At 45.4% G+C, this 27758-nt stretch overlaps 2 protein-coding genes across 2 annotated transcripts; one reads left to right on the top strand and one right to left on the bottom strand.

The window, feature by feature from the left end:
• The first annotated feature begins 10998 nt into the window (after positions 1-10998).
• Positions 10999-15655, top strand: GUCA2A (guanylate cyclase activator 2A). Its single transcript, XM_048518916.1, has 3 exons — positions 10999-11070; positions 14561-14735; positions 15591-15655. Exons 1-3 carry the CDS (start codon positions 10999-11001, stop codon positions 15653-15655), a joined length of 312 nt encoding a protein of 103 aa, XP_048374873.1.
• Positions 15656-18503: 2848 nt separating this feature from the next.
• LOC125446006 (guanylin-like) lies at positions 18504-23669 on the bottom strand. The gene is made up of 3 exons (XM_048519473.1): positions 23474-23669; positions 22530-22728; positions 18504-19676 (listed from the first exon to the last, which is right to left on the bottom strand). The coding sequence occupies exons 1-3, from the start codon at positions 23549-23551 to the stop codon at positions 19612-19614; spliced, it is 342 nt and encodes a 113-aa protein (XP_048375430.1). The 5' UTR covers positions 23552-23669; the 3' UTR covers positions 18504-19611.
• Between the last annotated feature and the right edge of the window lie 4089 nt (positions 23670-27758).

Genomic DNA, 27758 nt, shown 5'->3' with positions numbered 1-27758 from the left:
TCTGTGTTTTCTACTTTCAACTGTTATTTTTTCTCACCTCTAATGATCCAAGGGTTCTTTAATACTGACTGTATTTACAATTTTTGTTGTTGAAAACTGTGCCACCCTAAGCAGGTCTACTCAGAATCCTACGGAAGTCTACTTCACGGGACTTACTCCCAGGAAAATGACTTTAGGATTGCAATTAAGGAATTTATCCCTTTAAGTTTCACAACAATGCCAACAAATAGCACAACTGTATATGCCGATTTACAAAGTGATTCGCAGTGTGTTGTTAAAGCGGTGATGTAAGTTTGGGTTTGAGAAGAAAATAAGCATTGCATATATTTATGAATTCACTTCTCCCCAGATTTTCATTCATCTTCCATCTCCGTAGCAACCAGAACCTCTCAGCAGTATCCTTCATCCCTAATTAGCCATTCCCTTTGCAAGGTGGGGTTATTTCTTTTATTTTATTAGATTTCTATGCTGACCTTCTCCTCACTATTACTACACCATCAAAATAATGTTAGCATCCCACTCTCAAAAAATAAAATGGGCTTACAAACAGTTCTGAAAACAATTCAAAAAGGTGCCTTCACCATCTACTGAAGATCAGAACAGAATGCCAGGGGTACACCTGAAAAGGCAGGTAACATGCTCAAGGACCTCTTCCCACTTGTACAGGAACGAATGGGAAGCAGCAGCCACAGGAAAGATTATTAGGCCTCCCGCTTGGAGCCTTCATGTATTTTTGGAGCCTTCATGTATTTTAGGCCGTTTCCCCACTTTTAAAATGATGTCAGTTTTGTCTGGTGCAGGACCTTTTTAGCGCGAGGGTTGTGTTCCTGGGCTTCCCCACTGCCTCGCGCTCCTTGCGGGGTCATCGAAAGGCGCCGTTTTGAGCAGCGCCAGAACGACCCACACTGAGGCTGTGCAAGAGCAGCAGAATCGGGGCGGCTGCGTTGTTGCTGCCTCTGTAGTGGGGAGTGCAGGTGGACCCCGCGCTACTCGGCGAGAGTAGCGCGCAGCAAACGGTGAGTGGGGAAAGGGCCTTAGTGGCTAGACTGTTGGATTGGACTCTAAGAGCTCTGGGTTCAAAGTCTCATTTTGGTATGGAGCTGGCTGCTGGGTGGCCTTGAACTGGTCACTCTTTCAGGCTGCAAGGTACTGGAAGTCTCGAATTCAGGACTCAAGGAGCTAAGGTCTAGCCCCTTTATTTTGTGAGTCACTATAGCTATAAGCAATCCTGATCTAGAAGAAGAAGAGGAGGAGGAGGAGGAGGAGGAGGAGGAGGAGTTTGGATTTATACCCCTGTAAGAAGACTCATAGCAGCTTACACACACGCTGTAGCCAAGGAATGTCAACTGACCTGGAGAAAAAATCCTGTCCCTTTAACAGAGGCATGGAAATAAGGAGCTCCCCATAAGCAAAGGATGCCCCACCCCAAGTTTCCTTAAGAGTCTTGCAGGCATGATGTCATAATCTTCGGAAAAACCTCGAAGTGACAGCAGGTAGCTCTAGAATTCTCAGGAAACTCTGTGGTTTTACCACAGAATTTCTGGTTATTCCTAGAACTACCCACAGTTACTTCTGGGAAAAAAACCTGTAATGTAGCCCCCACCCTATCCCTACCCCCAGCCCTCTAACCAGTTGTTAGGTTTGGCCTGGCAATTCCAAAATCTAAAATTGCCGAATGGCAGCACTGTATATGACTAAACACTTCTCGGTAAATGAATGTCCTAGATTGCATCTGCTATTCCAACTGTACAATATATCTGTGAATTTTTTTAAAAAAGGACAAATCTATCAGACAGCACAAAAAAAACCTGACACAGAATGGGCAGCATTTATGCCTCCTTGGATCAGGCGCTTACTCCCACTTCAACAACTAACGTGGAGCCAGCGGGACTTTTTATCTAATGCATTAGGAGATTTCACATTTTAAGCGCTCCCTGTGAACAGCTGCTGTGGCCTCCCTCATGCCATGCACAGAAGGAAATTAATTCCTGACGATCTGCTAAGAGCTGGGGAAGGTCTCCTGTGAAACCTGGAAACGTTGCAGCGAAGCCTCGTTTCTGAGTTTCCGCATTCTAGATACCCTCCGCTTGGAGTGTCCGGCCATCTTAACAGGGGTTTAACGGGATGTCATAGGCAGATGTTATTTTACCCCTATGCCAAGAAAAGCTTCAACCCTTTGCAAGTCTCCATAAAAGACATAAGACATTTCACCCCAGACCTACTGGCAATCTTGCAAGGGTAACTGACTGTCTGCAATAGCTTGCTCAGGAGTCAAGGCCTACTTTGGAGTAAAGGCTTGCTCAGAAGAAGGTAAGAGAGGCAGGTAGAGTTGCCAGCCCCCCTCCCCCTTAATGGGGGACAGGGGAGTAGGATTTCCAAATCCAGGTTGCGGAGCACGTGGAGATCTGGGGGTAAAGCTTGGGGAGGACAGAGACCTCAGTGGAATCCAATGCCATAGATTCCACCTTCCAAAACATCCATTTTCTCTAGGGGGGAGTTGATCTCTGTAGTCTAGAGGTGAGCTGTAATTCCAGGGGATCCCCAAGTCCCACCTGGAGGTTGGCACCTAGGGTTTCCAACTCTGGATTGGGAAATACCTGGGGATCCTGAGGATCAAAGCAACTCTGGGTTAAAAAGATTTCTGGAGATCTGGGGCTGGATCTTGGGGAGAATGGTGTTTGGGGAGGCCATTTTCTCCAGGAGAACTGATTTCTACAGTCCGGAGATCAGTTGAGATCTGGAGATCTGGGAGAGCTCCAGGCCACACCTGGAGATTGGCAACCTTAGAGCAGAGGGAACACCTGGCTGGTGTGCCAGCCCCACAGCCATTTCTCCGTTGCATTGTTCTTGTCTTGGTTTTCCCTGGATCTGCTCGAAGCAGAAGTTTGCTTTAAGGTTGTTGGCTGGTGGCAGAAAGGCGGACCTGGAGATTGTGCTTGTATTTCTTAGAATTCTTCTGCCATCTACTGGAAAAAAAGCCATACGGGAAAGCAAGGATCAGACATTCAAAATCGTCCCTATTGTATGTGTGATTGCATCCGTTGCGTACAGCATTTCAGTGGTCTGCACATGCGCTCCTGCGCTTTGGGAAGAAACTACAGGATACAATTGTGATTCAATCACATATGTACTTTAAGTGTCGTCAAATCACAAGATCCTTATCATGACCCCTAATGAGGTAAGAGAACTCAGAAGTGGCTTGCCTCTGGGTAGCAACTTCATTCGTAATCTCCCACCCACGTACACAGCAGGGGCAACCCTTCGTAGATTCAGAGATCTGATAAGATCAGCATCGCTTGGACAATCTAGGTCAGAGCCATTCAACAAGTACACAATCAAATCCAGATTGCTTTTTTTGCATTGTCCTCTAATGCCTCCCATCACCTTCCCACTCTGGAACTTGCTAATTATATACGGATGCTGAAACGCTGATCAGGGCCGAGTGGCAAGTTGCAGTACTGCTCATGACCTGAGTTCGATCCCGGCAGAAGTTGGTTTCAGGTAGCTGGCTCAAGATGGACTCCTCCTTCCATCCTTCCAAGGTTCGTAAAATGAGGACCAGGTTTGCTGGGGGCAAAGTATAAATGACTGGGGAAGGCAATGGCAAACCACCTTGTAATAAGCCTGCCTAGTAAACGTGGTGTGACATCACCCCATGGGTCTAATGACCCAGTGCTTGCACAGGCGACTAGTTTTTTAATTTTAATTTTATTATATTTATATGCCTCCCTTCCCCTTGTAGGCTTAAGGCAGTTTCCAACGTTTAAAATGCAATCAAAACATAAAACCACAAATAACAACAAATTAAAACCCAGATGGCAAATAAAATTAGATTCCACTAAAACACACAATTTAATAACTCCGCCAACATAAACAACAGAGGGGGGGAGGAGAGGCAGGCCATTCTGATAGTGCAACCATAGCTGCTGCCTTTACCTTTTACTTAGATATTACACCATGTTGCCCTTTAACTGGGGGATTCTATATTTCATACCAGTGGGTGACCTTCCTATGTGGATTTTTAAAATGACAATATGTCCATCAATGATTCTAAATGCAAAATACCCGATAATCTGTCAGTACTGCTTACATGGCCCATGTTGTCCACTCTATAAAAATATGGGATTGCAGGCGATAATGCTGTTATAAGGTAAGTAGAAAATCTTCCCTGGGGTTGGAATGGGATGTTGGCGTTTGCAAGCCACATCAACCAGTTTGAACAATACAATAAAAGGCAGCATCCCTTTTAGGGTTCTGCGTGGCGACGGAGCTCGGCCTTCCAGGTTTCCATGGAAACAAGGCCTGGCGATGGCACAGTGAAGCATCGGCATTGTTTTCTGTTAAGGGCTGGCCCACATAACAATGTACACACACAAGCAGGCTCTCGGCTTAATTTCCCTGCATTTTCCATTGGAGGCACCATTTCAGAAAACGCCGAGATGCATTTACATATAATCTTCTTGGCAGGGCATTTCTATGCTTGTTTCACCCCAAGGGTTTGGGCTGCTAGATCTAGGTTGGGAAAATCCTGCAGATTTAGGAGGGGATGCCTAAGGAGGACAGAGACCTCAGTGGGATACAAGACCCTCGAGTCCAAAAGATTCATTTTCTTGAGGGAAATTGGTCTCTGTCGTCTGGGGATAAGCTGTAATTCCTGGAGATCTTGAAATCCCAGCTGGAGGGTGGCATCCACATCCCAAGGGCTCCGAACGTCTGCCGTGTTGAAATGTGGCTGGCTATCTTTCTGTACCGTCTAAGCAAATTTGGGGCTAGGGTGTTGTGGCATTTCCAGATTGTATGGCCGTGTTCTATTAGCATTTTCTCCTGATGTTTCACCTGCATCTGTGGCTGGCATCTTCAGAAGATCCTCTGAAGATGCCAGCCACAGATGCAGGTGAAACGTCAGGAGAAAATGCTACTGGAATACGGCCATACAACCCGGAAAACCCACAACACCCTAGTGATTCCGGCCGTGAAAGCCTTTGACAATAAATGTGGGGCTATTTGTGTATCATAAAGAGGAGGATATACAGACTATTTGGTTTTATCTATTCAAATATTTATATCCCACCTGTTCCTTCTGGTTCAGGCCAGCCACCACAGCTCATTTTTATCATAATCACAAAAGGAACATCAGGAGCAAATCTTGAACGTAACTGACCATTGGCCAAACTTTCTGGGAACTGAAAAGTGAAACCTTTATTCAGAGACAGACTTTTGTCTCTTCCTAGTATCACAAGCCAGGAGGGCTCATTCTTGATGGCTTCTCCCAACATGACCCTGCCTGGTTCATCTCAGTTCAGTTTACGTTTACACGGTCCTCATAATGCAACCAGTGTGACCCTATTTTCATCTGAGAAAGATGTAAGGAGGGGGGGTATAAGGGGGCCTGAGTTGGAACTCGCCATCTGGAGTCTCCTTGCATTATCTTCCTCTCACTCATGTTTTAGTCACAGTGGTAAGAGTTGCTTTGATCATGGCACATCTGGCACCCAGCGGTGCAAAATAAGCAACTGTGCCCATCGCCGGCTTCAAATGTAGCCCTCCTGCTTCCAGGATTATAATTGGTACAGATGCCTCTGTAGATTACACCAGCAGAAGAGCAGACACTTCATGTTGCTAAAAATAGAAGAAAAGAAAACCCAAACCCTCAAGGTTCAAACGGCGGATTAATTTTTCATCCCTCTGCGTGGCTTGAAATGTAACCTACAGGCCACATCAAACGAGGCCTGATTGAATATTCATCTCTTTCTCTGACTTGTATTTAACACAGCAGATTTTAGCCTCAAGATGGAACACCCACTATATCCTTCCGTTCTATCTGCCGTTCGTGTGGTCTCAAAAACCTTTCAGCAAGAAAGTAAGAGGCCAGGGAGCAAGAGAGCCTTTCAACTAGTCCAGTATCACCTGAGAGACCAACAAGATTTCCAGGGCTTAAGATTTTGAGATTTAAAGAAGAAGAGGAGGAGTAGTAGTTTAGATTTATACCCCACCTTTCTCTCCTGTAAGGAGACTCAAAGGGGCTTACAAACTCCTTTCCCTTCTCTCCCCCCCGCCCCAACACAACAAACACCCTGTGAGGTGGATGGGGCTGAGAGAGCTCAGAAGAACTGTGACTAGCCCAAGGTCACCCAGCTGGTATGTGTTGGAGTGCACAGGCTAATCTGAATTCCCTAGATAGGCCTCCACAGCTCAAGCAGCAGAGCGGGGAATCAAACGCTGTTCCTCCAAATTAGCATGCACCTGCTCTTAACCACTATACTACTGCTGCTCCTTTGGGGGTTTTTAAAATGAGATTTCCAATAAAATACTGGTGTGAGTAGAAGATATGAAGGCAAATGCCTGCTCATGTGTTTTGAGTCTCTTATGTACTTAGAAACAATCTATTTCATTTTTTGTTTAAAATTTGATTTTTTTGGTGTTTAAAATTTAATATATGACAATGTGCAATGACAGCATAATGGCATTGTTTATATTAGTATCGTAACATAGGAAATATTTTTATATATTGTAAGTTCATCTGGCACAATTGGGGTAATTTTTCTTTGGATTTTGCTACTCTGCCCCCCTGGTTTCAGAAGATGGCAGCTACTGGTGGGCCCAGCTTACCACCAGACCCACTTACAAAGAATGCCCTATAAAACCCGAAGGGCAGTATATTTCTCAGTTTTTCCCCTTACCTCTTTCACGTTAAGGGGGTCAAGAGTTTCCCCAGATCTTGGTTCCATCCTTATGTAAATAGGTTACAAAGGTGGAGGTCTTAGTTACACAGATCTTTCATCAGTTCCACCATTCCTCTGCATCATCACAGAGGCCATAAAAGGTAATGCAATAAAACACTGCTCTTCAATGCACCGTATGTCTCAGAATGAACTTTGGCTCCATGATTCAATTAATTCTGGGTGTGTTGATTGCTGTGAGCTGGGAAGGCAAATCTTCAATCAATCCAATGTTTGCTGTCAAATTAAGGATGCCATGTCCGTGTTTATCAAATGTTGACGGGGGCGTGCTTGCAAGCATCCTAGTTACAGGGTTTGGTCTAAGGTGGGTGATGTCAGGATCTCACAAAGCCAGGGTGATGAGTGGTTAAGAGCAGTGGACTCTGACCTGAAGAACTGGGTTTGATTCCCCACTCCTCCACATGAGTGGCAGACTCTAACCTGGTGAACCAGGTTTGTTTCCCTACTCCTCCACATGAAGCCTGCTAGGTGACTCTCTCAGCCCCACCTACCTCACAAGGTGTCTGCTGTGCGGGGAGGGAAAGTAATTATATATAGAAAAGCACCAGGAGTTGAAAGTTTTCAAGGATCGAGTTAAGAAGTGGGGAAACAAATCTGGTTCTTCAGATTAGACTCTGCCATGAGGAGGAACATGGAATTGAAAGTGCATTATTCTGCATGTGCAGAAGGGGCCAATGTGAAGTGCATTACAGTTGACTAATCCTTATGTTAGGATGGCATAGATCCAGGTGGCTAGATCAGCTGTGTCCAGGTAAGAGGCTATCTTCCAACTCTGACAGCTTTGGAAGGAAGCATATTTTGCAGCTGCGTTAGCATGCTTCTCCAGCAGTAATGCCAGATCCAAGGGTGGCTTAGCTTGATGAACTTCGACACTGTTCATTTCTAACAGAATTCGTCAAACAGAGGCACATGAGCAGGCATGGCCTTATTGACCCTTCCTCACTCAGTGGAAACCACTTCTCCAGATAAATGTCAAACTTGCAAGTGTTGCTCATAAGTAGGCTAACGTGAAACAAAGCGTGTTTTCCATCTTGGATAACACACCCTTATTTTTATGGTCTCTTTGTGGCCCATAAATCAAACTTTCCAAGGTTACAACGTTTATTGTCCTTTGATAAGTTAAATTGTTACTTGGTGGGCAGATCCCGAACTGGATTCCCCCGACCCCAGCCCCCTCTCAGTTGGCAGGGTTGCAAACTCGGGTCCATTCCACACAGCGTAAATAAGATGTCCTGGGAGACATCTTAAAAAGAGGCGACTTCTTAATTTCACTCCACACGCTCCACACATAGCTTTTAAAAAGTCGTCTCTCATTTGTTTTTTGAGGCAGCGCAGGTATCTGTCCAGCCCTCACACCAACCTTTAGGAACCAGGTTAAACTCTTCTTTTTACCCAGGCTTTTTACTAAGAGGTCCCTGGATTCTTTATAGCTGTTTTATAGTCTGTTTCTGGCCCATGGACTGTTATATCAACATCCTCTTTTGACTGTTCTGGTGTTTCACGCCCTGGGTTGTTTCTGTTGGTTTGCCTTGTGTTTACTGACTTATTCATTGGTGATATTGTTTGTTTTTGGTCATAGCTTGTATTAACTGGCTTGCTTTTTATGGCCTTGTTTGGTTTAGTTTTGTTGATTTTAGTTGTGAACTATGTCGAGCAAATTTGCAGAGGCAGCATGCAAATTTTCTAAATCAATAGATACCTAAACTTTTTTATATAAAAAAATCTAACCTAAAGAAGGAAGCAACCTTGTGACCAATGTAGGATGCTGGCAAACCTATCAGTAAGACAAGCTGTTGTTGGTTTTCTGGCCTGCGTGGCTCTAGTTTGGTATATTTTGGTCTTACTCATTCACTCGCTCACACACACACACACACATCTGCACCTGAGTAGTGGACAAAACACCTACCCCACAGCACAATCATTCCATACAGTGCCATGGAGAGAAATACATCTTACTGTGACATGGTTTTGAAGATGCCAGCCATAGATGCAGGTGAAACCTTAAGAACAAGAACAACCAGACTACAACCACACAGTTCAGGAAACCCACAACAGTCATTTGATTCCAACCATGAAAATATTTGATGCTATCAGTAGCATGACACCAAATTAGGAGGGGTAGCTAATACCCCAGAGGACAGGGTCAGAATTCAAAAGGACCTGGACAGATTAGAGAGCTGGGCCAAAACCAACAAAATTGATTTCAACAGAGCTAAATGTAAGATACTACACTTAGGCAGGAAAAATAGGCAGAAAAAAATGAAATGCAGATATAGGATGGGTGACACCTGGCTTGACCACAGTACTTCTGAAAGTAAACCACAGTAAACAGAATCGTAGGCTCATTCCGCACAAGCAGAATAATGCACTTTCAAACTGCTTTCAGTGCTCTTTGAAGCTGTGCGGAATGGCAAAATCCACTTGCAAACAGTTGTGAAAGTGGTTTGAAAACGCATTATTTTGCGTGTGCGGAAGGGGCCGTAGTAAACCACAGGCTGAACTTGAGTCAGTAGTGTGATGCGGCAGCTAAGAAAGCCAATGCAATTTTGGGCTGCATCAATAGGATATACAATCTAGTTCAAGGAACATAACAGTACCTCTCTATTCTGAATTGGAATACTTGTGTCCTGTTCTGGGCACCGCAGTTCAAGAAGGATATTGACAAGCTGGAATGGGTCCAGAGGAGGGTGATCAGAATGGTAAAAGCTCTGGAATCCATGCCTTATAAGGAGAGAGGGAGTTGGGTATGTTTAGTTTGGAGAATAGAATAGAATAGAATAGAATAGAATAGAATAGAATAGAATAGAATAGAATAGAATAGAATCTTTATTGGCCAAGTGTGATTGGACACACAAGGAATTTGTCTCCGGTGCATATGCTCTCAGTGTACATAAAAGAAAATACATTTGTCAAGAATCATAAGGTACAGCACTTAATGATTGTCATATAGGTCTAGTAAGCAATCAGGAAACAATCAATAGTAATAAAAACATAAAATGTAAAATCATAAAATAATAAGGTTAAGGGGTGACATGATAGCCATGTTTAAATATTTGAAAGGTTGTCATGTTGGACATGGAGCAAACTTGTTTTCTGTTGCTCCAGAGACTAGGACAAGGAGTAATGGTTTCAAGGTGAAGGAAAAGAAACTCCACCTAAACATTAGGAAGAACTTCCTGACAGCAAGGGCTGTTTGACAGTAGAATGCGCTGCCTTGGAGGGTAGTGGAGTCTCCTTCTTTGGAGGTTTTTAAGCAGAGGCTGGATGGCCATCTGTCGGGAGTGCTTTGATTGTGCCTTCCTGCATGGCAGGGGGTTGGACTGGATGGCCCTGGGGTGTCTTCAAACTCTACGATTCTATGATTCTAAGAGCTCAATAATTGCTTCCTCTGAACTAGTGAGGCCTAATTAATATGTATTCCCTTATTCAAGATCAAACACAACCAGTTTAATGTTGCCCTTCTCCTTCAGGGTGTAAGTAGAGAATGTGTCTAGTGAGGTTTCACATCATTCTAAGAGAAAGGGGGGAAAGGTTGATTTTCATCCAGTGAAGAACATCTTGTTATGTCAAAAGTACTGACTCGCCAATTAAAAGGCACAAACTGTGACATTGATAAAATTAGCTTTTCAATAGATGTTGGTATGTTGGATCTGTCTCATCGCCAAGAATGTCCTAGAATGTCAGACAATGAACTTGAAGAGCTGGTTTCGAATTCCCGCTTGGCCATTAAATGGGTTACTCTGGCGGTCAACAACAGCGGTCAACTGATGGCCAACAACAGCGAGACTGATACCTTCCCCTGGTTTTGCCCACAGACTAGAAAAAGTTTGGAACCCCCACCCCAGTCCATGAAGTTCCATCATCCTACATAAGCAGAGCTTGCTCAACGTCAGGCAGAGTTGGCCTTGGGGTGATTTCCCTGCCCTTGGACTGTGTTCATCAACACCTGCCGTCCGTCCCATCTCAGCTGGGATATAGCGAGCGCTGCTCATAAACTTGTGGAAAAGCATCATAAAATTATATGGATGTTAATCTTCTTGAGCGCTGTCATTCATGTTGGGATGTCACTTTGCACACTGGGGCATCACCAAACAATCTACTGCGGGGGTTGTCACCGTCCCAGTCGGTACCAAGATGTTTGTAGTTATTCAGTAACCAGGAGGTGTCCTTTAAAGTTCGAGTGTTGCCGCTGTCTCTCTAGCTAGACATCCCTGCCATCCAACTCAGCTCCAAGGAAAACCCAAAGTCTTAGATCATCATGAACGCGTTCCTGACGGTGTCTCTCTGCTTGTGTGCATTGGCAGCTCTCTCAGATGCGGTTACAGTCAAGGTAAGAGTGTTCGCATTCTTCCAAGAGTCACACGCCACCCAGTACTATGTCCTTCGGTCCTTCATGTGTCCATCAGGAGGAGCAACTTGAGAATTTGGTATGAGCTGAAGAAGCAAGACAGGTTCCCTAGCTTGGCATGGAGAAAGTGAACTGAGGCCGATTGCCCATTGCAGCCTGTTCCCCACCCTTACCCTGCTCTGGTTATGCCAGAAGGGTTCTTGTTTTCCCTGCAGAAAGTGAGAAGTACATATGGGGTAAGAGGAAGCACTTCAGGACCCAACATCTTGCCCCGACAAGACTCTTCTCAGTGCACTGCAAAGAGGAAGCACATTGGGATGAGATTTCTTGCCTCAATGCGCTTCTAGTCTTACCGTGTGTCCCAGTGCTGGTGGGTAATTGGCCAGAGATTACTTATGTTCTCAGTACCATCAAGCATATGGAGACAATGGGTTAGATCCAGCCAGCTTTTCTGGGTTTTTTTTAAAGTCAAGTCAAGTATTTATTGTTTGAGCCATTGGCTATAACAATACAGAGATACATGCAGTTAAAACAGTAACTTAGTTAAAACAATAATTTAAATTAAAACAATAATTTAGTTTTACATTAAAATATAAATTATTAGTGTTCGCAATCTCTAAATTAAAATGCCCCATCAAATACGTCAGATGTTTTTGCAGCTTCTTCAGCTAGTCTAAGTTAATCTCCAGTACTTTGGAACATCAGTTCAAACAGCGCTTTAAATACTTTGCTCGTAGTTTCCTAGCCGCCAGGGCAAAGAGAGCCATCTTATAAGAAACATAGGAATCAATATCAGATAATAAGAAAATCAGTTTCTCATCATCGGACAAAAAAGCTGTCCTAGGTAGTATTGGCTCCAAAAACCTTTTCCTTATTTCAGAATATAAAGGACAGGAGAGTATGTAATGGAAGAGATCCTCAGGCTCTTGTTTTCCACAGATACAAAAGCAGCTTTTCTGTTGAAAAAAAATGGGGAGGGAGGAATATTTTTGGGGTACCAGAAAAGGCTATGTTGGTGATCGTGGGATCTGCAGGGACATAAATAATTTTGACCATGACACAGTAATGAGGAGAGGAATTGGATTAAATAGAGCAAAACAGCTGTCTAGATCCAACCCAGTGTACATCGAGTACTAAGAATCACTCGGATATTGTGGGTTTTCCAGGTTGTATGGCCATGTTCCAGTAATATTTTCTCCTGACGTTTTGCCTGCATCTGTGGCTAGCAGCATCAGGAGAAAATACTACTGGAACACAGCCATACAGCTCGGAAAACCCACCACATCCTAGTGATTCCGGCCACGAAAGCCTTCAACAATACTTAGAATAAGCTGGAAAAAAAATTATTATTCAATTTATTGGTTTATTTTTTCAAACTCTTTACTGTGAGTTCACCTGGTGACTTAGACTGCTTGCCTGCTTTAACATTTTCTAATGCTTCTTTGCGAAATATCGTGACATTAACAAAAGAACCCCAGTTTAAAAAGCCAAAATAACAGAACCATCCTGATCGAGGGAGGGTGAGGACTTGCTGCTCGCTGCCCTCTCGAGCCCACCGCCATCCTCCTGACCACCCTCTACCACAGACCTGGGCATTATATGGCCCGCGGGCCACATCCGGCCCGCCGGATGACCCTGACTGGCCCGCAGAGGCCTCTAGTTGGGCAGCGGACCCAGAGGGGAGCGCATCCAGGTCAGGCAATTCCAGCGATGGAGGCACAGCAGCCCGGTGGCAGCAGCGAAGTGAGGCTCTGCAGCAACCAGTCAGCAGCACAAGACAGCCAAGGAGAGCTGAGCACGCACAGGGCGGGAAAGAGGGGAATGCCCCAGAAGGCAGTGCGGCAACCTCACTTTTTCATTGCATAACTTTAACATATACTAGTCTTGCCCACTTGTCAAAACAATGCTATTTACTGCTTTTTTATATGAGGAAATACAATAAATATTATGCAGAATTGAGTTCAGCCTTTTGGCCCGGCCCTCCACAATATTTTCTGTTTCTTATGCGGCCCCATGGAAAAAATAATTGCCCACCCCTGCTCTACCACCTCCATAGACCAAGCCAGGGCAGTCACCCGCCCTTTCCCCCCCCCCCAAACCAACCAGGGGGATCTACCTGTCCTTCCTCCACCATGTGGCCCCCAAGCAGCCTGTCCAGCCACCGTGATCTCTGTCACGTTCCACCACTTTTCCTGCCCGCCCAGTTGCCCCCTGTCTAGAGCCCACTGCATTCTTTACTACAGTGGACTACACTGCTAGTCTACAACATTCCACAAATACTTGGGAGAATAAAAATGTGTTTTTTCATCCAGTGTCTTAAAAGGAACACTGCTGGCACTCACGTGCAAATGGCGGCAGAAGGGGAATTCCAAGCATGGGGAACCACAAACAAGAAAGCCCTATATTCATCTCTTTTTGAAATGTATTTCTAGGTGTAAAGTGTGTAAGAAATGTGACGCTCAGTTCAGGAAGATAAAGTGATTGAACTTTGGAAGGTCTTAGTGATTCCCATACAGGATACAAGGAGTGGATTCTGGGAAATCTGTCTCATCGAGACACAACCCTTATTTTATTATGTTGCGAACACAGCAGACTCATAGCTGCAGGTGATAATCTTGATCCTGGAATCTCCCACCCATGGGATATATTTAGACACATTTCTTCATATACTGTTTTTCTCCCAAGTTTAAAGTCCACAAAAGGCAACCTTTTCATCAGATCTTCATACACTTTGTTGGTAATCTTTAATCACGTTCCAAAAGACTAACAAGCTTGTTAACATGTCACAATGTTTTCCAGTACCTTGTATGCTTTTGTCCTGTGGCACCTATTCCATAGTCCCTGGACATACACCCTACCTGTCCACCAAATTCAACCCCTGTTTACTTCCTTCCCCCAGAACGTGACACAAAAATATGAGAAGAACCATGAAGGATAAGGCCAGTAGTCCATCTGGTTGAGCATCTATGTTGACATAGTAGCCAACATGATGCTCTAGCGGAGGTAGGGTCGCCAGGTCCGGGTTGGGTAATACCTGGAGATTTGGGAGTGAGTTCAACCTTAAGCAGGTGCACCCCACTCTGAACTCCATGTGGAGTTCAGGGGTGGGACAAGCCCAGTTGAATTCGTCACCATGGGATATAATGATTCAAGTTAGTTTAGATAGCTTTGAAAGGGGATCAGGCAAGTCCATGGAGGACAAATTCATCAATGGCTTTTAGCCAGATAGCTAAATGGATCCACCTTGTTCAGAAGCAGTGGGTTATTGTTGAGGAACAACAGGAAACCTTTGACCCGTGCCCACAATTTGTGATCTTCCCAGATACTGTACAGGGGCAACCAACTGCTTGATTAGATGGACCCTTTGATCCAGGAGATCCTTGTATGTTCTCGTAACATAAGCTGTTTCCTGTTCCTCTCTGTCGCCAATAGAATTTGAGGGTCAACCTTTTCTTGGTGTTTTCCTGGATAGGTGGGAGACTTTTCATTCCCCCTGGAGTCAGTAAAGAAACTCAAGGATCTTTTGAATGCGCACCACGCTAGAAGTCCACGCCATGTTGTTACTGTGTGTGACGACCCAGATCTGCCCACGGAGTTCCAGTTGATCTGTGCCAGCCCTAATTCAGAAGCGCTGCTCAAACAATTAGGTAGGTTTCACCTTCTCTTGCTGAGTGGGGCTGCTTCATTTCTAGGAAGGGGTTTTGGAGGATTATCTGGCAAATTAGGTTAGCTTGTGCACTCCAACACACACCAGCTGGGGGACCTTGGGCTAGTCACAGTTCTTCAGAGCTCTCTCAGCCCCACCCACCTCACAGGGTGTTTGTTGTGAGGGGGGAAGGGAAAGGAGATTGTAAGCCCCTTTGAGTCTCCTATAGAGATGTAGAGATATAAATCCAATTCTTCTTCGTGTTTATGTAAAACAAATTATGTATTCTCATGTATCAAAAATATGTGTCCTTTTAAGCCCAAACTTCATTGTGGAATAATTGTATACTCCACTGAGTTACAGATCAATTACATGGTGTTTGGCAAGCATCAATAAAACATTATAGAATAATATCTAATACATCATACAGTCCTTGTAACATGATATATGCCCACAAATTCATCACGGATTCCTTAATGAGCACCCAGATTTGACTCCTGTTCTGTTCATTTTCATTAGCCCTTTCTCAAAATCTATGTTTTTTAAAAAAATCTCTCATTTGATGTTTACAGTGATTCATTCATCTGCAAATGCATTCCCATGTTCACCCATCTGCCACTCTTAGAGCTCTGACGGATGTGTCAAGAGATTCCTTATAGTTGGGCCAGTTGGGTCATGTAATGATTTATCTTACTCAGACGTCAATCTCATGTTACTCAATGCTGTTACTCCCAAGAGCATGTCCTTCGAATTGCACTGATTATAGGGTGGTGGAAGCCCGAAGGTGACATTGGACCACTTGGTGGCTTGACTGATGTGAGAACTTCTAAGATTTTTTTGTCTGTCTTGGTTCCAGAAGCCATTGCCAGAAATTCTGAAGTCTGTGAGATCTGTGCTAACGTTGCTTGCTCCGGATGCTGATAGAGGACCGCTCCAGTTCCCCTACTGAATGGCTGAGAAATTCCGACTGCCCGTCTCTTCCATTTGTGCAGCCAAGGATGTTTTGGTCCCTTGATTTCTGCTCATCACATTCAGCTCTGGGCTTTCATAGACATCGTTGGGAGGGTAGAGAAGGCAGAAATCCAAGAGTGACATTTGGGCTGGGAATGGAAGGCAGGCACTAGAAATGAATGGATTGTCCAATGCAGGAAATCCCTTCTGCTACCAACTCCTCTGCCAAGCGTCTACCACCTCTCACTGTCATTAGCAGGGAGCCAAACTATGAATCACACTCAGTGGCACATAACTTTCACAGGTCTACCATTTTGTTTTGGTGATGCTGCCTTGCATCACCCTGGTTTCTGCTTCACCTGATGATACTTCAAATTTCAACTCTGGGTTACCCCATGACATTTCAAATTTCAATTTCCAGTGACAATCCGTCCTTACCGTACTGGCAGGAAGGAGTTTTGATGATAGATAATAAGCAGTCTGGGGCCCATGGCTCAGTGATAGGGCAAGAAGGATGCAAAACCAATCCCTGGTTTTTCCAGGTAAAAGGATTAGGTAGTAGGGTACGTGGTACACCTCTGCCTGAGCTTCTGGAGAGCAGCTGCCAGTCAGAGTAGGCAATACTGATTTTAATGTACCATGGTCTGATTAGGCATATGGCAGCTTCATGGCCCTTTCCACACGGGCCATTTAACCCAGGGCAGGGCCGGGATTTACAGCATTTGGGGTGGGAACTTCGCATGGCTCCTGCCCCTAATTCAGCCTCCCCGGGTTAAATGGCTAAACCCAAGATATTCTAGAATTGCACTATCTGAAATTCCATTACAATGTCCTGGGTTGCAGCCATGCCTGTGCGAAGGGCCCCGGGTGGGAGGCACCACTTTTGGGCATGCTTTTTTTTAAAAAAACTCACCTCCTGTGCAGCTCCACAGGAGAGGATGACTGGCCCTCTGACCCCTGAGGCATCACCATGGCCACAGGGGCCCGCCCCTCATCCCTGCGGAGCTGTGCAGGGGAGAGAAGGTGGGTTTTTAAACCCATTTTTAAAATGGATATGCCTCCATGTGGAGTTGCGGCAGTTCCGGGGTTGCCCACATGGAAGTGTGCGAACAGCCCTGGGGCTGCACCGGGATCATATATCTCGGTTTGCACCTGCATCCCTGACCTGTGTGGAAAGGGCCCATGTGCTCCATTGTAATATTTCTCTAAGCATAACCTCTTTTGATACTTCAAGTAGCTAGTGCTGAAAGGTGCTGGCACTGTGAACTGGCAGAACCAGCATCAAGAGATGGCATGGCCAAGCAGCTGGCAGGGCCCGTATTCAAACATAGGACCCCCAGTTGACTCTTGACCCATCTACTTGGCAGTGTAAATCCTCTACTCTGCCTTTGGCTGCAGTCATCTCACTCATTTCATGCTTTTGCTTGGTTCATCCCTTTCTCTGGCTGTGACCTCCTTTGGCAAAGGGCTCATGTCACTGGCCTTAAGTTCTTAGTGTACAGTAAGCAGCACATCTAAATAAATCATAGCGCTTAAAAAATTCACCAGCCTCCCAAACTCTGCTTTCCGATCAAGGACACAGGGGCTGGTTTGGTGCGGAGTTAAATGCTGAGGCTTTCGAAAAGCCATTGCTCCATGAGTCAAGAGGAATCAACAAGACAACCGTAATTGCAAAAATGACTTGAGTGCCACAATAAAAATGCCCACAAAATTACACTGCAGTGATTAAACCTCTGCAACGGCTAAATTAGACAACGGACAGGCAACAGAACAACGGCTAGTCATAAGGATCTGCATGGATGCTATGGTGCCAATGAAGCAAGATCCTGTGACAATTCCAAATAGGACCTGAGTCAGCATGTGATACAGTTCTGGGCTGCATCAATAGGCGCATAGTTGCATGGGTAGATTATATTAAGAAAGATAAAAATGTCTGTGTCTTGCCTATAGAATATTAACACTTTATGTGTAATTACATAGGTTATAGAATTATGCTAGGTTTAGGTTATGTTGATGTGCAATTGAGTTTGAGTTCATGATGTTTCATTGTAATTGTAGTATGTTCTCTATTACATACATAAGCCTTTATTGGCATAGACAGAAAAAAGTTACATGAATCGGGAACAATTGCATGGATACATGATAGATAAAAGGCCCCACGGGGAGCACAACATGTTCTCTATTAAATGTTATTTGATTGGAAAGTTCTTGATAAAAATGATTTTCAAAAAAAATAGGTGTATAGTGTCTACATGGAGGGACATAATAGGGCCACTCTGTTCTGCATTGGTCAGACCTCACCTGGAATATTGTGTCCAGTACTGGGCACCACAATTCAAGAAGGATATTGACAAGCTGGAACAGGTCCAGAGGAGGGCGACCAAAATGGTAAAAAGTCTGGATTCCCATTTAAGTACTACCCTGTTTCCCCGAATATAAGACATCCCCGGAAAATAAGACATAGTAGAGGTTTTGCTGAAGTACGAAATATAAGGCATCTCCCAAAAGTAAGACGTGTAGCAAAGTTTTTGTTTGGAAGCATGCCTGATGAACAGAATACAGAAATATAAGACATCCCCTGAAAATAAGACATAGCGCATCTTTGGGAGCAAAAATTAATATAAGACACTGTCTTATATTCGGGGAAACACGGTAACCAGGCCTGACCCTGCTTGGCTTCCGAGATCAGAAAAGATCAGGCATGTTCAGGGTGGTATAGCTGTGGTGTTAGAGACAGAAAGAAACAGACAGACAGACAGACAGACAGACAGAAAGAGACAGACAGAAGCTTAACTATTACCTTTATTGACCTAGCCAAGTGTACAGAGTGGGGAAAGGTCAAGCAGCTCTAAATACAGGAGCAGTTCTAACAAGACTTCGTGGGGGATATTTCTGAATCAACTGGAACACTGAGTTATTGTCCAGCAAATACTGGTTGTTTATCATAATCTTTACATGACAGATTCCCTGAGCATCCTAGAATGAGTCCTAGATTAGTGTGCATGTGATATTGTTCCTATACTGGGCTATAGGATGTATTTCGACTGCACACATCTCTGATTACGACTCTCAGGTTTTGTAGAAGTACGACTTCTCCTACACCCTGGTTGAATGTGGATCTAGGATTTAGAAGCACTCCAAGGATCATGGCTGGAGTGGGGAGGAGGTCTGTGGGAAGCAGTTGTGCCCGGAAGCAGTGGAGGAAATAAGCTGATTGCAAATCAAATTCTCATCTGCATCCTCCAGAGACCCAGTGGTTCCTGCAACACTGCAAGGGCTGTTTCTCACTCCTTTGAGACCCAGCGGCACCAACAGAGAATTGAGTACAGTCAATTCCAGAATCAGAGCATGCACAGTTTGTCACAGCGTTCAGTTCTTTCGGTTTCATTACCGCATTGGGGAAGCTCTGAAGAAAAGCTGTCCTAATGGTCACAACCAGAATTCTGGGGGTGGGGGGTGGGGGCAAGGTATTGTATTGATGTGCATCAATACTCAAAAAGAATCTTGAGGCAGTTGTAGGGACATTCCTACCATTGCTGAATTTTTGCTTCGGTTTATCAAAGCGTGCATGCCCATTGGTATTGCAAGGGAAGGCAGCTATGGATGAACTGAAGAAACCGACTTGTTGTGACAGTCAGAATCGAATCGGTGGAGAATTTCTAATATCAGAGGTCCTGCTTCAGAAACACGATCGGGAGATGTGGGGCTTCAGAATCCAGGTGTCAAGAGACATGCGGAGTTGTGGAGATTCCAAAAGCATTCTTATGAGGTCTAAACTCTCTGCTCCTTCCTTGGTAGCTGACCCAAAAGTTAATTGACGTTATTGACAGAAGTCCTCTGACAGATTGAAGTAAAGGCGTTCATTACCGACAATCCAGCATCTCAAGTCTTCCACTGGGTTGGGCCAATGGTTTCCTCCATGTTCCCTAACAGCCGCTGCACGCAGCGTTGACACAGAGTTCACACAAGTCAGCGTCATGCACAGCAAGTTCTGATCAGGAAAAAAAGAGACCAGATTAGCCATTTGCACCAATGAGGAGGAGGAGGAGGAGAGGAGGAGGAGGAGTTTGGATTTATACTCCATCTTTCTCTCCTGTAAGGAGACTCAAGGTGGTTTGCAAGCTCTTTTCCCTTCCTCTCCTTACAACAGACACTTGGTGAGGTAGGTGGGGCTGAGAGAGTTCTGAGAGAACTGTGACTAGCCCAAGATCACCCTTCAGGTACATAGGAGTATGGAAACACATCTGGTTCACCTGATAAGCCTCTGCCACTCAGGTGGAGGAGTGGGGAATCAAACCTGGTTCTCCAGATTAGAATCCACCTGCTCTTAACCACTACGCCATGCTGGCTATAATGTCACAGACACCACCCTCCAAAGAACCCATTTTCTCCAAGAGAACTGTTCTCTATAGTCCGGAGAACAGTTGTAATTCCAGGAATCTCCATGCCTGTTTGAAAGTTGGTAATCCTATATTGTGTGTGTGTGTGTGTGTGTGTGTGTGTGTGTGTGTGTGTGTGTGTGTGTGTGTGTGTGTGTGTGTGTGTGTGTGTGTGAGAGAGAGAGAGAGAGAGAGAGAGAGAGAGAGAGAGAGAGAGATACAGCAGGCTGGACTGAAAAGTGGCAACAGAGGAACACAATCCTTTCAGAATGAACATTGTACACAGGGCTAGAAGTTCTCTTAGCTGGCTTTAGGCTGGAATGTTTGCAAATGGATTAAAAGCCTGGCTTTCCTGAGACGAAAACAACTCACAGAGTCCGAGTAAGATAAAAGCTCAACTGTGAACAGGGAGTCCCAGGGTCAATGCCAAAGCCAGACTCTGCTCTGTGACTTTTAGTCAACCGCTTTTGCATCGCCTAACTTATCTCACAGCATTGCTGTGGGGCAAATGGGACTGTGGTGGAAGATGTCAGGGGTCTTTGGGCCAAGAGTCAACAAGCCCGACTCTGTCGACAAGCCTGACTCTGAAGGGAATTGAAGGGAATTGCAGTGACATCTGTGCCCACTCTGAGAACCTCAGCCTAAGGCAGGAGAGTAGAGGCAGGTGACTGAGAGCCAATCGGAGCACAGCTGAGACTATATAGTTTCCACTTCTGATTGGCTCGTCAATTCTAACAACTTGTTCAGCGCGAAAGGAGGTAGCTCTGTCCTGCCTGCTTTTGTTCGGAGCCAATCTTCAGGCTGCCTTGACTATGCCTCTGACTAGGTTGCCATTCTCCAGGTGTCAGCTGGAGATCTCTCGCTATTACAGTTGATCTCCAGGCAACAGAGACCAGTTCACCTGGCCACTTTGGAAGGCAAACTCTATGGCATGATGATACCCCATTGAAGTCCCTCCCCTCCCCAAACCCTGTCCTCCTCAAGTTGCTCCTCCAAAACCTCCAGCTATTTCCCAGGGCTGAGAACCCTACTTGGTTCTTTGCTGTGACCTTCTGCCTATCTTATGCCTCTGGATCCCTCTACTTGATTCTGAGACTCCATCTTTGGCCAGTCCACACAGTCTCTGCTTAAGGATGCAGCCATGAGTTGGTGGTAGAACATCTGTGACTGGCCCAAGGTCACCCAGTAGTTTCATGCGGAAGAGTGGGGAACTGAACCCAGTTCTCTAGATTAGAGTCTACTGCTCTTAACCACTGCACCACACTGGCTCCTAATCATTTGTTATTTGCTGCTCACTCTGTAATTCCTGATGTAGCTTTTCTTGCACACATCTGGCACAGTGGCGTGTGCCACCCTATTCTCTGCAGTGTGTGATCTGTCGTCACCTCTGGCAAGCCGAACAATGGTCTCAGTTGGTATTTCGTAGGGCTCCTCATCTCTGGGCCCTCAAATAAACAAGGAGCTGTCTAGGAGTGAAAGAAGGGCAAATAACACTTAGACCTGCAATGCAGGTTGCGCTGGCGAAAGAATGTCTGGAGTCAGCCTAGATAAGAATATGCAAACATTGCGGGGTGGGGGCATGATACTCGGAAGGTGTGTGTATATTTGTGTAAACATTCAATGCAAAAGATAGGAACAGGCTTTGGAATTGCAAGAGGAGAGTTTAGTAACCCAACTGGAAGCAGCAACTGAACATTTGTGTGTTTTTTAAAAAAAATGCCAATACAATTTGGATGGAATTCTTGCGAGCCAATTTTTGCATCTCGGAATTTCAGTCATCAGGTTTTGCTGGAATGCCAACAGGGAGATGGTGTTCAGAGGTTTTTTTTTTTTTTTTTTTGGCCCTTCTAGAAGTTAAGATTCTAAGAAAAGCAAAAACAACTACAACACAACAAAACAAAGCCTGCATTTGCGTGGTTTCCATTTGTCCCCTAAAGTGCTAAGGACTAGAACCGTACAGCTTTGTAGGAAGGTAAAGGTAGTTCCCTGTGCAAGCACCAGGACATTACTGACTCATGAAATGACATCACATCACAGTGATTACTAGATAGACTATATTCATGGAGGGATTTGCCATTGCCTTCCCCAGTCGTCTACATTTAACCCCCAGTAAACTGGGTGTTCATTTTACCAACCTCATAAAGATGAAAGACTGCGTCAACCTTGAGCCAACTACCTGAAACCGACTTCCATCGGGATCGAACTCAGGGTGTGAGCAGAGCTTGCACTGTGATATTGCAGTTTTACTTTGTGCCACAGTGGATTTTATTTTTCAGACCTGAGATTCCAAGATTCATCATCTTGCTCTTCTTGGGAAAGAGTGTTCATTTCTGGCACCTGCTCATGATCACCACCAAGCGTGAATCCACCAACATCAACCACATATTCCTTATCAAGAAAAGAGGGGTCATCCCCTCCTATGGGGCCAAGGGAACACAAGAAGGCCTGGTATCTGTACAACTCACCAAGTCTTCTGAAAATTTCAGGAGCATCTTTTCTGGCACAGACTGGGCGCAATTCCTTTGGCAGCTCTGGATTCAGACAGAGTTGTGAGAAGGTGTCCAGGCTCTGACTTCTGGCTTTGAAAAAACCAGGTCTGGCATCTTTTCCCAGGAGTTCCTTCATTTTCATCACTGATTCCAGTGGGAAAGAAAATTCACCATCCTGCTCCAGGGACACAAAAACAACAAGTTAGGCCAGTGAATGAGAAGCCCTCTGGGATTTCACAGATGAAAACAGAGGGATATTTCTGCTCACATGACACAACTCGTAGCCAGGTGTTCTCTCTGTCCACATGCCATCAGCCGCAACTAGCCCAAGGTCAGCCAGCAGGAATGCAGAAGTGTGGAAACACATCTGGTACACCAGATTAGCCTCTGCCACTCAGGTGGAGGAGTGGGGAATCAACCCCACTGCTCCAGATTAGAATCCACCTGCTCTTAACCACTAAACCATGTTGCCTCTCATGCTGGTTTTTAGAACATTCCCCTTGCTTGCTAGGTATTTAACCAAGCCTATGGATATACTGCTCTGACCTGGATGGCCCAGGCTTGCCCAACCTCATCACATCTTGGAAGCTAAGTAGGATCAGCCATGGTTGATATTTGGATGGGAGACCACCAAGGAATGCCAGGGTTGTTCTGCAGAGGCGGGCAATGGGAAACCACCTCTGTTATCTTGCTTTGAAAACACCTACTGAGTTGCCATAAAGTTGCTGCGACTCAATGGCACTTTCTACACACACAGATACACTCTTCTAGGCACCTGAAGAAGATAGCTCTGACACAAAAATTCATGCTAAAATACATACTGTTTATCTTGAATGGTAGAGGTGTACCAAGTTCAAATTTCTTGGTAGGAACTACAAGATAATAGAATGATATCAAAGAATCGACAACAGAAACCTCACCTTGACTTGGACAGCACCCTGGGAATTGTGTGTCAACAACAGGAGCACAATGATCACTGGAGTAAAGATGACCACCATGATTATTCTACAAGAGGTCCTTCCAAAAGTGCTGCGTTTTCGGCCTCTGGGATCTGACCTCCCCTCCTGTGAAGATCGTTCTGTCTCTCTTTTTAAATCTTGTTGGTGGACACTCGCTTCAGCCTCTGTCCTCCCCAATAGCCAATATCCTCCCCACAAAGTCAAGACTCAGGAGTGACTTGGTCATTCATTAATCAGGCCAGGTTTAATTGAGCAAACTTATTACCATCCCATAAACCCAGGGCAGAAGTTCAGCTGAATGTGTGGGACTGCTCCACCCTGCTAAGAGTTTGTGTACCTGGGTCTGAGTCAATGGCTATAATGAGGACCCATTAAAATCTCAAGCTGTGGGAAATGGTGGGTGGGGTTTGACAGGAAGGCTTTTGGCAAAGATTGACCTCAGGGCCAATGAAAATCTCCGGAGCTGCTGGAGCAAAGGTGGATTCCGCACAGCACAAATATAACTTCTTTAGGACTTTGCAAAAAGTGTTTTGGGGAAGAACTTCGGACAGCGCTCTTCCCCAAAATGAGTTCAGCCTGTTATATTTCTCTCAACTTGTTTTTTTAAAAAACATTACATTAATGACCTTTCCCCCGCAACCCAGATTGAAGGCAATTCCTGGCTGCTGAACTAACACCAGCAGGCAAGAAAAAGCAGCAATCGAATCAATGGGGGCAGCCATTGCTGCTGGGGTGAGCCAAGGAGGCAAAATAGCCTTGCAAAGCATAGCCGGACGGCATGCTGCAAATGGGGTGCAATGATTGGCTCTGGGCCGGTAAAGGCGGGAGGAGCCTGAAGATATAAAGGGCACCACACCCAGAGCTCGCCCTTCCCAGCGGCGAGACTCAGAAAGGCGTGGCCCACCCACCCTCCCTATGAGAAGTGGTTGTTGTTTGGCCTTTTATTGTCGCAGCCCTGGCGGGTTGGCAATGGGAGTCGCAACATCTGGGGAGGAAACGAGCCATCCGGCAGGTTCTCCCAGGCTTGTGCCCTGCGGAAGGGCCGGGGGTGAGGCGGGCAGGCTGGCAGGCCGGTATGCTGGGCCGCTGCCCGACACCCCAGGGAGTGGGGAGGGCCAGGCCGGTAGGCGGCCATGGGCTTAGCCAGTGCCCGACACCCCAGCAAGCATGGAGAGGATGGCAGGCCGGTAGGCGGCCATGAGCTTAGCCGGTGCCCGACACCCCAGCAAGCATGGAGAGGATGGCAGGCCGGTAGGCGGCCATGGGCTTAGCCGGTGCCTGCCTCCTCAGCAGGAGCAGGAAGGGTGGAAGCCGGAGTGTTACCTCTGGGGCTCCCCTTTCCGCTAGTTGCCCCAATGGAGATTGGGGAATGTTGATGTTGCGACCCGTTTGCTGCCCTAGCTTCTCTGTATATAGTTGATATTAATCATGTTTATATATTAATAAATTGGGCTGCGGCCCAATCCATTTTCCAGCCTGTCGTAGTTGTGTCATTATTTTGGCGGAGAAGGGTCTCACCATCTGCACGCAAAGGCTTTATTTCTCCCACCCAAACCTCTTACTTCCGTTTCTGCTGCTTGTGCCCACCATTTTGTGCGTTGCAGCAGATTCCCCATGAAGATTCCCCATGGAGATTTTTTCGGCTTGCAGCTCATCCTTGCACAATTTTGCTGTAAAAAAGGAGATGAATAAAGTTCATTCTGCCTCATGATCCCATGCATGTGTCATTTCTTTCTTTTTTTATTTTGAGGGGGATGTCTGCAAAGCTACAGTGACACAAATATGCATATATTGCTGCTTCTCTAATTGTATCACTGTGGCTTTGCAGTCATCCCCCTCAAAACAAAACAAAAAGGGAAGGTGACATGGGCGCGGGATTGCCAGACAAAACTACCTTTATTCAACAAGCCTATTTAAAAAAACATCAGACTTATTTATCAGACTTATTAAACGACCCATCGAATTCTTAACACCTCCCTTCCTAATTCAAAATTTTCTCAATAAAAAGGGAAGGGAGGAAGAGGAAAAACCAGGTGGGGAAACTTTGGGAGGCCAACAACGTTGAAATAAACCGTAGCTGCCTCAACCCAAGACTGGAGATCAGCTTTTATTCTAGAAAAACTCCAAATCCCACCTGAAAGTTGGACCACCCTCCTCTGCTTACAGAAGACCATGGGTTCAATCCCCTACATAGTTGGTTCAGAGGAATTTCAGGTGCTGAAGGTGCATTGCTCATGGAATTGGGTAATATCCAGCTGGACCAATGTCCTAATTTGGTCTAAGGTATCTTCAGATTCCAGGCTTCAGACAGAGGCAGGTAGTATGAGAATTTATTGTGCTTTTCTTCCTTAGGGGTGGCGACCGAAATAGCCCAAGGGGAGATAAAGATGGCAAAGACCAACGAGTCCAGGGGGCAGCTGCCAAACCAGTCTGGCTGGTAAAGCCAATGCGGGTGTTTCCTCCCTGCTCTCAGTGGAGACGCTTCTGTGTTGGTTGGGTGCTTTGGGGTAGCATTGGATAGGTTGTTTGCTGCTGTGTTGTCGTTTTTGCTTTGCATCTTTTGTTAAAGTTCTGAGTTCCGGGTCAGGAAATTCCTAGAGTTTGGATTCATATCCCCACTTTTCTCTCCTGTAAGGAGACTCAAGGAGCCTTACAAACCCCTTTCCCTAAGCAGTGGCGTAGGAGGTTAAGAGCTCGTGTATCTAATCTGGAGGAACCGGGTTTGATTCCCAGCTCTGCCACCTGAGCTGTGGAGGCTTATCTGGGGAATTCAGATTAGCCTGTACACTCCCACACAAGCCAGCTGGGTGACCTTGGGCTAGTCACAGCTTCTCGGAGCTCTCTCAGCCCCACCTACCTCACAGGGTGTTTGTTGTGAGGGGGGAAGGGCAAGGAGATTGTAAGCCCCTTTGAGTCTCCTGCAGGAGAGAAAGGGGGGATATAAATCCAAACTCTTCTCTTCTTCTTCTTCTTCCTCTCCCCCCCCCCCCACAACACCTTGTGAGGTAGGTGGGACTGAGATAAATCAAATAAATCCCCCTAGAGAAAATGCCAGGTTTGAAGGGTAGACTGTATGGTGTTATACTCCGCTGAGGTCCCTCCTCTGCCTTCCCCAGGCCAGGCCCCTAAATCGCCAGGAATTTTCTAACCAACTCTACATATGGAAGATCCTAGATTCAATTCCTGGCAGCTCATCTTAAGTAGCCGGTGTCAAAGAAGATCTTTCTCTGCTGATACTTTGGAGCGTATCGGGCTAGGAAGACCAGCATTCTGATTTGGTAGAGTGTATGTTCATATGGATTCCAAGATGTCTCTGAGGCCCCTTGTGCAAATGAAGAACAATGCACATTCAATCCATGTTCACAATTGTTTGCACAGTAAAATCCAGCTTCAAAGTGCATTGAAAGTGGATTGAAAATGCATTATTCTACATGTGCGGAAGGAGCCTGAGTATTTTAAAAAGCTGTGGCCAAAAGTCAATCCCAAATCTCCCCTCCTGATCCATTCTGGCATCCCAACATGTTCTGCAGCCTTATCTAAAGGGGCAGGAATGTTAGTGTTCCTGGGGGGTGGGAAGGGTTGGCTTTTTACCAGAGAGAAAACAACAGAGGAAGAAAGGGTTTCTTTTTCTAATTCCCCCTTTTTATTTCCCCTCACCCCACCATTCTCCTTCATAAAACAATCTTAGGCTCATTCCGCACATGCAGAATAATGCACTTTCAAACTGCTTTCAGTGCTCTTTGAAGCTGTGTGGAAAGGCAAAATCCACTTGCAAACAGTTGTGAAAGTGGTTTGAAAACGCATTATTTTGCCTTTGAGGAAGGAGCCCTAGAGAATGCATTCGCAAACGAATTTTTCAAAGTAAACATGGAACAAACCGTACAGTACAGGTAAGCCCTAATGATTTGCAAATGTTTCCTAAACAGTTGGGGAGGGGGGAGTGAAGCTGGTATTATCTGAAGCTGCTGATAGGGAAAGACTAAAATATTTCCCCTCTCCGCTCCTTTACATATTTTATGCATTCTTCTCAAAGACTGAGCCTTAACAGGACTTTGCGTAGCGGAACAGTGTGGAAGTAGTGTTTAATTTATTACATGTTGCCTAGAAATCCAATAAAACTTAATCTACCCCCTAGAGAGAATGAGCGTAAACAAAGGGGGGAAAAGATATCTCATGACTGTGCCTACGTGAATTTTTCAGAGTAGCAAATAGCAAATAAACATGAAATAAAACACGAGCCAATCTA

This window comes from Sphaerodactylus townsendi, linkage group LG16, assembly GCF_021028975.2.
Source record: "Sphaerodactylus townsendi isolate TG3544 linkage group LG16, MPM_Stown_v2.3, whole genome shotgun sequence".
Lineage (NCBI taxonomy): Eukaryota > Metazoa > Chordata > Lepidosauria > Squamata > Sphaerodactylidae > Sphaerodactylus > Sphaerodactylus townsendi.
The sequence above is the reverse complement of the archived record's forward strand: the minus strand, read 5'-3'. Positions and strand labels throughout refer to the sequence as shown.